The 12,562-nt window shown below is 40.7% G+C and overlaps 1 protein-coding gene across 2 annotated transcripts in view; it reads right to left on the bottom strand.

Annotated features, from left to right (window-relative positions):
• Positions 1-2,006: 2,006 nt before the first annotated feature.
• Positions 2,007-12,562, bottom strand: part of btbd8 (BTB domain containing 8) — a 31,617-nt gene continuing 21,061 nt past the window's right edge. For both annotated transcript variants that reach the window (XM_035950747.2, XM_023275809.3), the window contains exons 14-19: positions 12,351-12,412; positions 10,327-10,864; positions 9,553-9,640; positions 7,598-7,716; positions 5,570-7,507; positions 2,007-2,946 (exon numbers count right to left, since the gene is read on the bottom strand). In XM_035950747.2, coding sequence (XP_035806640.2) covers positions 2,447-2,946; positions 5,570-7,507; positions 7,598-7,716; positions 9,553-9,640; positions 10,327-10,864; positions 12,351-12,412 — 3,245 coding nt within the window. In that variant the 3' untranslated portion in view covers positions 2,007-2,446. The remainder of the gene's footprint in view (positions 2,947-5,569; positions 7,508-7,597; positions 7,717-9,552; positions 9,641-10,326; positions 10,865-12,350; positions 12,413-12,562) is intronic.

Genomic DNA, 12,562 nt, shown 5'->3' with positions numbered 1-12,562 from the left:
AATAACTTATAACAATGTTTTAAAACGCAATGAGCTGAAACTCAAAAAAATATATTTGTGCCTACATTAGTTCCTTGCAATTCAGCTCAATTTTATTAATTTAGTACCACTTCACATCTCAAAGTCAAGTCGAAAGAAGAGGTAGAAGAAAAACTTCCCTTTACAAGGAAAAAAGTCAGAAATTGGCATAATTCTAAAGTGCAGGACTTAAGGTTAAAGGTGTATTTCCCATAAAAATTCTACTTCTAGTTTTGAAAATTTGCTCCACCTAAAATACTACTTTCTGTCCAAGTACTAATAGCATATAAGATTTATTCTATCCAAATAGACATTATAACTTTTAAAGCTCATTCCACCATTCTAGTTCAAAAGGTTTGTTCCACCCAAAATATTATCTCTGTTCAAGCGCTTAACATTTTATTGGTTTATGCCACCCAAAAACTACTTCCTGTCCAAGTACTTAGATATTATAATAGTATAGTTTTAAAGGTTTATTCTACTTTAAGTACCAGTGATGCCTTGAAAGGTTTATTCTAACCAAAATGTAGCTTATAGTTTCAAGGTTTATTCCACTTAGTACTGTCTGTCCAAGTACGTACAATTTTAAAGGTTTATTCCACCCGAAAAATTTACTTTCTGTCCAAGTACCTACAAATGTAAAGGTTCGTTCTGGCCAAAATACAGTAGAAGAGGAAAGGTGCTCAGTGTGTCATGGGAAGTTCCAGCTGTCTGGGCCTATAGCAGCACAACTAACGGATAGCTCAGGGTAAGTTTTCACTATAAGCTAAGTCTAAAAAGTAGAGGGCAGTTTGTTGCAATAACTGGTGCACTATGGTCTTCAAGAGACAACAGAGCTTGGTCATTAAGAGTTTTGTATGTGAGGAGCAGGACTTTGAAATCTAATCTGGATTATACAGCCAATGAAGGGAAGCTAATATGAAGAGATATGATCCCTCTTACTGTTTCCTGCCAGAATTCTGTGCTGCAGCTGGACATTTTTTTCAGACAGTTATTGGGACATCCTGATATTAGGGAATGAAAATAGCCCAGTCTAGAAGCAACAAATGCATGGACTAGTTTTTCAGCATCACTCTGAGGCAGGATGCTTCTGATTTTCACAGTATTGTGCAGGTGAAAGGAGATCATCATGGAGATTTGTTTTATTTATGTTAAAGGACATGTCCTGGTCACAAATAGCTCCAAGGTTCTTCACAGTTGCACTGGAGTAATGCCAAACAGAGCAAGTATATGGTTACATAGTGTGTTTCTGAGGTGTTTAGAGCCAAATACAGTAACTTGAGTTTTGTCCAATTTTAGGAAAAATGTCCTTTCACATATCACCTTTTTTAGAACATCAGCAAAAACTGAAATTGTGGAATCAAAGTAGAATTTATAGCCGAGCTGTTGTACTGGATTGCTTTAAAATTCAAAACAGTACCTGATAAAGTAATCAGTGAATGTATAATCTTAACTACAGCATTAATTTTGTCATATCAGGATGAGCACACAGGTAAGTAATAACATCAATGGAGGCGTCACTCCCAGCAAACTAAGCCAGTCAGCGTTTCAGTGTTGATTAAGAGCACCATGCGTTTTTCCCAGTGACTTGTACGATTGCCAAGTAAACAGTCTGTGTGCCGTATAAAAAGCCAAAAGGAAAAATTGACAAAATTAAAAAAAACAAACAAAACGATGAACCAAAGTTATCTAAAACTGAATCTAATAACTAAAACTAGGTGTGAACAAAGCATTTTACTTGGCGAAAATACAGATAAAAACTAGGCGAGATGGCGTTTTTGGATGTTTACAAAACTGAAATTAAAATTTATAGAAAATATCTTTAGTTCTAGTCTTTTTAATATATTGTTTGCCCCTGACATCCCCTCATATTAGATTTTTTTTCAAACTAAAAACTAAAGTGAACTAAAGACATAAATGAAAAATAAAATCTATACCTCTGCTCTAAATCAGTGTATGATATGTCTGTGACAGCACATTGAGAGACGTTTTTGTTTTTTCAGAAACACAAACCTTTATTTTCAGTATGACACTAAATGCAAGCCGATCGGCCAATATTACTTTTCTTTAAGAAACTTCAGTCAACTGTATTATTAGAAGACTGTCAAGAAATAAAATTTCTGAGAAAGAAATTATTTTTTTTCTGAGTCTTATTCTTTTCTAGAGCTTCAGAAGCGACACCAATTAAACAGTCAAACATACAAAAGTATCAGCATGCATAACAGCCCATTTTTGTCGAGAAACAGTCCACTACAGGCGTAATGGGGAATGCAAATAAACTGCTGCAAAGTCCAGAGGTCTGTAGAATCCAGGAGAAAAAAGACATAAAGAGAGCGATGGCTTATAAATTATAATAAATTAAGACAAAATCAACGTAATGAGTTCCAACAGAAGGCGTCGACTGTCCGGCAGGCTCTCCTCTGTGTGGTCAGTGATGTGTTTCCAGTTCCACGATGGTCCACTCCCCCTGTGGTGATGCAGCGTCTTCCGGGGAGAAACTGGTCACAGTGATGCTGGTGGAGGAGTCCTCCATGGGCGAGATGAGCTCCGCCCAGCGCTTGAAGGTCTCCTTCTCTGGTGAGAGGAAGGCCTCCGAGTCCAGGCAGTCACGCGACAGGGAGAGAGTCTGCTTGATAAGGTACTGGGCCAGGTTGAGCTCCTCAGGCACCGGGTTTATGACGCCCAGATTGGACTCGTGATCCGAGAGGAGCTGCCTGAGCAGACTCCAGTCCCGCTCTGCAAACTCACTGCTTTTGTCCCCGTCCCCTCTTTGCTTTTCTTCATCCGCCTGCTGTTTAACATTCCTGTCCTTGTCCGAACAGTGCTCAAAGGCTTCTCCCACATCCATCTCGTAAATGGGAGAGAGGGCTTTGGACGGTCGGCGGTCATGTTTGCAGGTTTGATCCAATCTGTCACAACCATTGTCCCCTAAAAACAATTGACAATACTGCAAAATGACAAACTGAATCACTCCTCCACAGTTCTTTTTTTCATTTCAAAGACTGCCTACTAAAATAAAACACAGAAAACTAGAAATTTACCCTTAATGCAACTGTGCCCTTTAAAAACATTCCATAGTGATGTCAGGTGAGGACAACAGAGGGGAAGCAGAGATAGTGGTGATGGTCAAAAGAATGGCAATACCAACACCAATTTTATGTTGAAGAAATCAAAATTCACTCATCACTTCAAATATGCATGTCAAAGGGTAGACAGTTGCTTTAAAGGTAATGCACAGAGGAATGCTTTTCTGAATGCATCTCTTTATCCACCTGTTCAAACAAAGTAAGCCATGCATTGCCAGCACCAGTGAACTTTGCATTTATCAGGAAGGAACAGTGATATGTTTTGAGATTTACGTGCAGGTCTTTGAACAGGCAGACCTCATGAACAGACTTAAATACTGTCACAAAAAAACCTAAGTGCAAGCTTTACTTAGTAGCAACAGAAGATGGCACAACCACCATGTTTCTTTTGACATTCTTTGTGTTCTCTATTTTTAACAATTCAAAAATGGCAAACGATGATGTAACTAATCACTGTTTGACGCTGAAAACAAAATAATTCACGTTTGCATTGGTAATGGTGCAGCAGGATTTCTTTTTCTGAATATGATAGTGAAAAAAGAGAGACATGGCAGAACCATGACAGCTGCCCTAGACAAACATCACATACTTTACAGAGAAGGCTACTGACACTACACAAAACCTACTAAACAAAAGCTTATAGACAACAAAACATTGTTTTCTTAAAAGATGGACAACTATCTAGACACAGGTCTACTGGGTGTGACAAGAGGTAATGGAAAAATCAAACAAAAACATACACATAAATAAAGGATGGAATAGGGAAATGACAAAGTAATTTTTAAAATAGCATGCATGTGCAGTGCAAAATAAAAAATAAACAAAAAACTCAGGAACAGGTACATTCTTGAATATAAATAAAGAGAAACTGCAAGGAGATGCAAGGGAAAAGTTTCCCGGAATAACAATCTTTTCTGAGAAGCAGTGGCAGTTTAGTGTCTTATATTTTGTACAAACATTCTGTATATTTGGACTTTAATGTCAGGTAGTATCTTTCCAGAAATTTGAAAAAAATCATTGCTTGCTTGTAATTTACCTGATGACGTTTTTTAAAGGCGCCACATGTAGCGTTTTAACATCAAAAATCTTTGGAAAATAATTTTCAGATGTTAGTGTGAACAAAAACATCAGTGACAAGCTGAGCTGCGTCCAGAGATGCTATAGTGCGATTCACAAGTTGAACCACAAAGTCCTGATTTGCAGGCCTGGAGTTTTGGTGGACGAACAGACTGCGTGAGTTACAGCTTTGAACTGGCCCACTGGAGAGCGCTAGGTCTAACTTATTTAATGTTTACTGAACGTTTACTCAGAGTCAACTCCAAATGAACTGACACCACGTCAAAGCAGTTGTTGGTGTGGTTGCATTTTGTGAATGGCTAAAATATCAAGTCTAAACTTTGCAAACACCCGTTTTCATCTCACGGCCTAACAACTAACATGCAGATTGTTTTTCCCCACGACCAATCGATTGGTTGAAGAGTGAGCACGATTTCAGTCCCGCAAGATTTCCTGAAGCTCACTACAGCACTGCTGATTTACGAGAAGTCTGGGCTTCTCAAAACAGCAGTGGTGTAGTGAATGAAAAGCCGGACAAATTCATTCTTTACAATAAATTGAAACAGAAACTGAGGTGTACGGAACATCAGAAAGAGGAGACATAGCAGCATCTTCTGAGACAGAAGTGGTGTCACTGTCAGTGGCATGACAGAAAAAATCTCCCTACAGTGGTCTAATTATACTTGTGATTATATCCCCAAATCAAGATTAATTTAGCAAAGATATACTGATGTTAAAATACTGTTTGTAGCACCTTCAACTATGTCAAATTATCTATGGCTTAAAAAGGCCAGTCTCTTCCACTGCATAAAAGAAACGACAAAAATAATCAAAAATCTTATTTTTCTGTACATAAAAGTGCATTGGTATAACTATGTCACAGGCCTTGCCACAAGGCAGATTCTTTTTGACAAATACAATTCTATGATCAGTCTTAGTGAAATGTACACTGCTTTTCCCTTTTTTGTGTGTAAACTGAGTTACCACGGCCTAAGTGCCTTTTGACTAAAGGTAGTTCAGTTGTTTAAAATGTACATTTTAGGTTTATTGTTTTGATGAGACCAATTTCCATCTTTAAAAGGATATTTATGTTGCAAATTCAAATTTACAACAGCTACACAATCAATGGATTGGGATGAGAACAAGGCTTTACCTATGAAAGTATGATGACCACAGATTTCATTTGAATTTGAACTTGTATATATAACTAGTTACTAAACTAGTATTCTCTGTAATATCCTTTTTCTGAAGGTGGGATAAGGTATCTACTGGAAGTAAGTAAGGACTAGGAATTGGAGCAAAGGAGAATGAATCTTGCAGGGATAAACTACACCTTCACTGATGGAGTTTGGGAAGAGAAAATGGGTTTGGATTTGGGGTCTAGGAAGAGTCCGTAGATCATACATTACCTGCTGGAGACTGTGCAGCATGTACAGGAGAGTCCCCTGTCAGCTGAGGCTCATTTAAGTCTAGATGCAAATCAGCTTTCTTGTTTTCTGAGGGATTGATGTGATTTTTGCTCATCCCTCCGTTGTACTGTTCAGTGTGTCGCAGATCCAGGTGGCATGGGCGCTCCTGGGGAGGCAGGTCTCTGGTGTCAGAGTCCAGAGGTGGACAGCTGGACTTCACTCCCTCCACCTGGATATGGTTACTCTCCTCCTGCACCGGGTCCTGGAGCTCTGTAAGGAATACAGAGGACTTTTCTTCCTGTTCTTCTTTCTGTTTTTTGTGCTTTATACCTGTATTTTCAGCATGGCGTGGCAGGTGGTTCTGATGGTCACTGGAGGGGGCATAGTTAGACTGAGGAGCTGCAGAGTTGGACTCAAAAACATCACACGGAGTCAAAGCATCACCTGACTGCTGAGGTGGAGTTTGGACGCCACCTTCTTCTGAGCCCAACTCTTCACACTCATCAACAGAGAGCAACACCGACCGACGGAAGTTAGACGTGGACTGGTAGTCGGGCTGATCATTCTCCTGATCCACGCCGTCATCATCGAAAGCTAGGTTGATGATCCCCTGAAAGTGTGGCGAGGGTTCAGTCGGCGGCGGTGGAGCCTGACCTGGAATCACCTCAACTTCCGACCTCTCATCTTCTGTCTCCTCTTCATCGTCATCTTCCTCCTCTTCCTCAGAGGAGAACAGCTGGTGGTCAGGGACGCTTTTTACAGTCACCGTGGCCTCAACCTCTGAGTGCTCCTCCTCGACCGGAACCTCGTCTCTTTGCAACCAGGAACGAGGGCGTCGCCTTATTGCCTCCTCCTCGCTTGTGGTCTCCGCATCTTTCCCACGCAGCCGTACCTCCACTCTCAGCCCGGCCCCGCCTTCATACATCTTTAACTCCTCTGGGGTGCTGGTGTCGCTGCTACTGCGACCCAAGAAGTCGTGACAGCGCATGGTGCCGCATTTGGACACGCCTCTGTCATTGGAGCAGTCGTCGTCTTGCGAGCCTCCTGCATCGTAGTCCTCTGATCTGGGCTTGATGTCGTCAGAGGAGGTGGTGTGTGTGCTGCCGGTCTCTGATTCTGGGCTGACCTGTTGGTGTATGCCACTCCAGGAGTCCTCTAGAGGAGTGTCAGTACTCCCCATGCTGCAGGGCGTGTCTATGGGGTGTTCAGTGTCTCTTGGGGAACTTGGTGAGCTGACCTCATGGACTTGTCCTCCACTGATATGAGCAGGAATGACACCACTTAGACACTGTTTCCCTTTACTCCCATCAGCCTGAGCAGATTTAACTTGGGGGATGTTGTTAGTGGATGGTGTAACACTGGTCTCATCTGCCGCACCAGCAGCATCTCCTGACTGTATTGCAGGCTTCTGTAGACTCTGGTTAGCACTTGATTCTACATTTAGTGACTCCCCTCCACCTTGGCTTGTTGGCTGAGTACTGTGTGCTGCAGCCCGATCAGAGGGCATCAGCTCTGTCATATGTTTTTGCTTCACAGCGTCTCCAGAGTTTTCAGTTGGACCAGTTTTCTCATCTGATTTTTTACTGGTCACTGCTTCTTTCCCTTTAGTTTCTGATTTCTTGGAGGCAGCAGTCGCAGAAGTTTTGGAGGTTCCTCCAGTTTTTGGTGAAGCTTTCTCTGAAGATAACTCAGAACTACTTTTCGGCTTTGGTCCAGACTTGGCAGCTGCTACTGAGGATTGCTTAGAGGGGGCTGAAGAGGCTTTTACTGGTTTAGCACTGGATTTAGCTGTGGCTCCATTCCCTGAAGCAGGTTTCATGATCTTCTTTTTAGGAGTTTCGCTGGCTGCTTTGTCTGCTGCTGAGGTTTTCACCCCATCCTTGCTGTCTTCTTTCCTGGGGGAAGCTGTTTTTTTCACAGAGGATCCATGTTTGGCAACTAAACCGGAGTAAAAATAGACAAGTGCATTAGTACTTTACCACAGTTTATTGACCCACAGTTGAATCATGCAGATTTTGAACATCTCACCATGGTGGTCTGGTGTGCTTCTTCCCCTTGTGTCTGCTCTTACTGCGGTCACTCCTGCAGACACTTTCTCTGCTGCAGCCGTCTTGGCTTTTTCTCTCACAGTTGACTTATTGGTGGGACTGATGACAGAGGCGGGCCAGACCATAAAACAACAAAGTGACCACAAATTATTTTACCACCATATCCCATTTAATTAATAGCTCTGTTTCATATCATAAAATTATTTATGAGAGGTGCTGCAGGGAAAGTAAATCATGAATTAATATTTAACACCAGTGGGGGGCAGCAATGCTTTTTTTCTCCCATTTTCTCAAGGGCAAGCTTCTGAGACATGAGCTGATTATCAATGCAAAGAATTTCAAGTTTTGTCCTTGTGAAGGATGTTCCTTCCTGGCTTTTAACAAAGTCAGATTTCAGGAACATAGAGAGCACATTTGTACAGTTTGAGATTTGCTGTGTGCTCAAGGTCGATGGATTTTCTAAATCTCTTCAATATCTGACATATTAGAGGGAATTTACCCAATAGAGTTTCATGCAATCTACATTAGATTGTCATTGTTGTTGGTCATATTACTGGTCATGTTTAAATACACATAATGTACAAACCATTTGTTTTTTTCACTCAAATTTAGATTAGAGATAAACAAACTGCCTGCTTTGAACATACACCTAACTTTAGTGGACCAGAGCACACAAATCCAGAGAAACAAAATTTGGCAACTGCATGGATGAATTGTTATTCGCACCATGTCTTTTTTTGCAAAGGAAGCCAACTCAGTAACACAAGGTAGTTATGATTTATCAAGTTATCAGCGAAATACTGGCTAACTCACATGGCTGCTTTCTAGGGAGACGATTAAATATTCATGCGCTCCCAGGACAGACAGCGTTTGGATGATGCTGACTGTGAAACAGATATTTTTACTATCTTTGAAGGACAGATAAGAGGCTTGTCAGAATATGCAACACAGCCGCTTTTATCCTCCTGACAACCACATGTGACCTAAAAAAAACAAAAAACTAAAAACAGGTAATATTCTACTGCAGCTACCATCTTTTGCCCTACATTTACATGACTAAACAGAGAGTCTGATGCATGTCTGTTTTGTTTTCTAGGCCCTGAATGCAATTTAAAATAAAACAAACAGCAAAGTAGTCAGTTCTCTTATTTTCTTGCTTGATTTTTTACCTGATTTGTTAAATTCATTATATGTGTGTTTTCGACAAGGTTCTAACAGTGTGTCTGAATTTGGATTGTTATGATCCCTGTTTCGGTTACTCAGCTGATTTTGTCCTTTAAATATTCTCCTTATTCTTATGAGTTTGCCAATTTATGCAATTTTCCCACTGACCCTTAATATGAGGAGTTGTTAGCCATGTTTCTATATAAAACTGTAAAGCAAATTTCAGTTTTTGAAATATTGCAAAAAACGTACACAGAGAACATGTGAATTAGGGTTGTTTCCATTAACTTCTTTTCAGTAAACAAACATTCTGGAAGTATTGTCAGAAGGTGGCTATAAGGAAGAAGCTGGAAACAAAACCAGTTGTTTGCATACCACCAAGAAACCGTAAAAAAAAAAAAAAAGAAGAAACAGAACTTTTCTACATGAGAAAAATTAAGAGAGCTTTTTAGGAGTTGTCTTCTGTCAGGAAAGTTGTAAATATTCTTTCATGTCAGCTGCCATCAGCCATGTTTCATGCTGGCCAGACGTGACAGTTAAAAGAAGCAGAAACAGCTGATCAGTGAGGAATTAAATGTTCTCGGTGTCAGAACTCATCATGAAAAGGTGTTTCCATTGCCCAAGCAGTTTCTTGATTCTCAATATTATCCACCGTAGGGTCATATGTCATTGCAATATAAAGCTGCTATCTGCTGCCTTGGTTCATCTTTTGGTAGCATTTGATTGAGTAAATTATTTGATAGATACTGTGACACCACAAGTAAATCTCACCTGCTGGTCTTTGTTGTATCTGACCTCTGAGGAGGTTTTGTCAGTGGTGATTTGTTCACTGCCTTGGCCTGGTGTTTGGATTTTGCACCTAAAACATAGAACATGAACCACAATCACAACTGCTGTAAAAATGGCAGATAGTTTAAGAACAATCACCTCAGGCTATGCATATATCTCTTCCACTAAGTCTCAAATGTTTCGATCTGAAACAAATCATCTTCAGAGTAACAGGGACACATAGGATAGGATAATGTGCTGTGCATTGAATGTGTGAGCTCACATTACAGACATGTGGTGTCTTTGAGGGTGGAGTACAGGGACACATGCTGCGCTTGTAGCAGCAGGACAGACAGCTGAGGCCCACTTGAGCTGTGAGCACCAATATCAGTTGGGATTACCGTACCTCTCTAAGTCACCACAAAGGCTCAAAGTGATCAGTCACACCACACTGTGTGACAGCTGTAAAGGGCTTTGACCTCTGCTGTTTTGCTGTTAGTCTGACACTAGCAGGCTGTCAAGGACAGCCACATGTGTTTTGTTTCCTGATAAATCAACATTCATACGTGACACTGCCCTTGTCTTCTAAAAATCCCTCTAGGCCATAGCACAACATTCATCATACTAATTAGTCTGCAGGTCCTTTCATATTTCAGCTACAGCGCTATCCCTGGAGCTCACTTGCTGACACTTCAGCTTGGCTGCAGTGATGTACAACACTGTAATTGGTGTCAGTGGTAATGATGAAATGTAAAGAAGTCAATAAAGAGTGTAAACCTGGAATGGAGTGGGTGTCATTGCGAGGGCTGCTGGCACCATTCTCTGGCGATGCGCTGCCTGATGTGGATGAAGCACTGGGCTGGGCGATGCCAGCAGTGTTATCAGCCTTTCCTGCTGAGCTCTTCTGAGCCTTCATTCCTGCTGACTGACTCATAGACGTGCAGCTCGGGGGAGAGGTTTTAGGCCTTGCACCTGGGTTTGGCTTCTTCTCTTGCTCTTTAGCCCCATGAGAGCTTCTGGGGCCATTGGCACTGGCTACAACTCGTCTGGCTCCTGCAGCACCTGTGCCATTGACAACTGGTGTGCCAGATGACGCTGTCTTTGCTTTCGGTGCTACACTCCTGTCTCCTGGTTTCTTCATGTTCTTTGTCTTGGATGTGGGACCATCTCCTGATTTGTTAGCTGTTCCCAGTCCATCAGACTTCATGGCTGATGCAGCACTACGGGAGGAAGAATTTCTGCTTTCAGAAACCCTTTGTGTCCTGTGCACAGGAGGACTCTCAGGTGCAGATGAAGAGCATTTTACAGCTCTTGACTGCAGGGAAAAAAATACACAGGAGTCATGTAACTAGTGCTGTATTACTGTGGTGGATTTAACAGCAAAAAAACAGAGCAGAGCCATGAGGAAGTGAGTGACAGTAGACATTTTGCCACACACTAGTGGAGAATACCATGAAAAATGTTGCTTTCCTGAGATCTATATAGTGTGCTGATCGCTATAGCCAGTGCCGATCAGCAAAATCCAGTATTTATTAAATTGTGTCTTTTTTCTTGACTTTAATCCTCTGAACCTTTTCTGACTGTTTCTGTACTTGTGTCACATTTTGCTCACTGTGTGCTCCATACTCACTGCAATATAAAGTCCTGCACTTCCATGGAAAGAGAATGACAGCTAGAAGTAGAGAGAACTGAACAATGTCTTATGTTCACAATTATGATGCCCTAAATCATGAAAAAGTAAAGCTTAATTTTCTATTTTGAAAAAATGTAAAATACTTAGAATCCGCATATAACTATATAACAGGTGTTACTGATGCTGGAAAAAAAAATCTTTGCAACTTACATTGTTAATTCATTCCTATGCTTCTGTCCTCTCTGCTCTGCATAAACACAGCCACAGTTCAGCCCATTTCAGCAAAAAAATCTCTAAACTTTTGTCACTAATATAGGGTTGCATTAAATGGCACAGATTTTTTTTTCTTTTTAAAGAATCTGCCTAGTGCAAACAGTTTATTGCAGACATAATGTACAATAAAAGGATTCTGATGAAACATCGCGTAATATCAAAGATGACTAGTTCCAGGATCTGAACGTATACAAATTGAAAATCCAATGACTTTTTCAGTTTCTGCGTATTCTGGCCGATAAATTGTGTCATTTTGGCCATTAAAAAAAGACATGTCTTTAAAACCTGCTGTTGTGTTTTGGAGTTCAGAAGATTGAGTAAATTTCTAACTTTCACGCTTTGTTGTTGATAATGATGGGAAGAAGAAATCTAATTTCTGGTTTAACTTTACATGTCAATTTGTGACCAAATTGGGAATCCCTAATTGCCGTTTAGCATCAATGACCTATTTACATAATGAAATTGTATTATGTAGGTTAAAGAATCATAAGAAAAAGTCTAAAGACAGACTAACTTCCTCTTGACTGCATCAAACTAGCTCCTGAGAGCTCTGTAGGAGCTCATTGCTCTTAACTACTGATGCCTAATATCCTGGCAATCCCTGTCTGGATCGCCTCAGCCTGGCTTATCTTAGTTATACATCTGTTTAGAGAGGCCTTGCTGCTCATTTCATACTGTATCTCTTGGCAGTGAGGGTGGGGCAGTTATGACATATGGCATCTGATGGCCACAGACTGACAGGGATTATAACTTACATGGATTTCTCTAAGACAGCATTGTAAGTTTACATCATCAGCTGAGGCAAAAACAGTCCTAGTTAAGGAAAAAACTTAAATGTTTTCTTGTTTTTGGTCTAAATATAATAAGACTTTAAAATAAAATTGTTGAATTTTACCTGTGAGCTAGTGAATACAGGCTTTTTACCAAGTCTCCGATTGTCCCCTGTATCAATAGCATCTGTCAAAACATGATAAAAGCAGGATGAATTCACCAATGCGCCACTTAGTATTTTGCCTGCAAAAACAATTTATTCAAATCTGAGCATAACAGATGAAGAGGTGCTGCACCAATTCTTTTCAAGATGCTGCCTGGGTCCTTCATTATCTG

The sequence above is a fragment of the Amphiprion ocellaris genome, chromosome 2 (assembly GCF_022539595.1).
Source record: "Amphiprion ocellaris isolate individual 3 ecotype Okinawa chromosome 2, ASM2253959v1, whole genome shotgun sequence".
In the NCBI taxonomy this organism is placed as follows: Eukaryota; Metazoa; Chordata; class Actinopteri; family Pomacentridae; genus Amphiprion; species Amphiprion ocellaris.
This window is presented reverse-complemented; position numbering and strand designations above follow the sequence as displayed.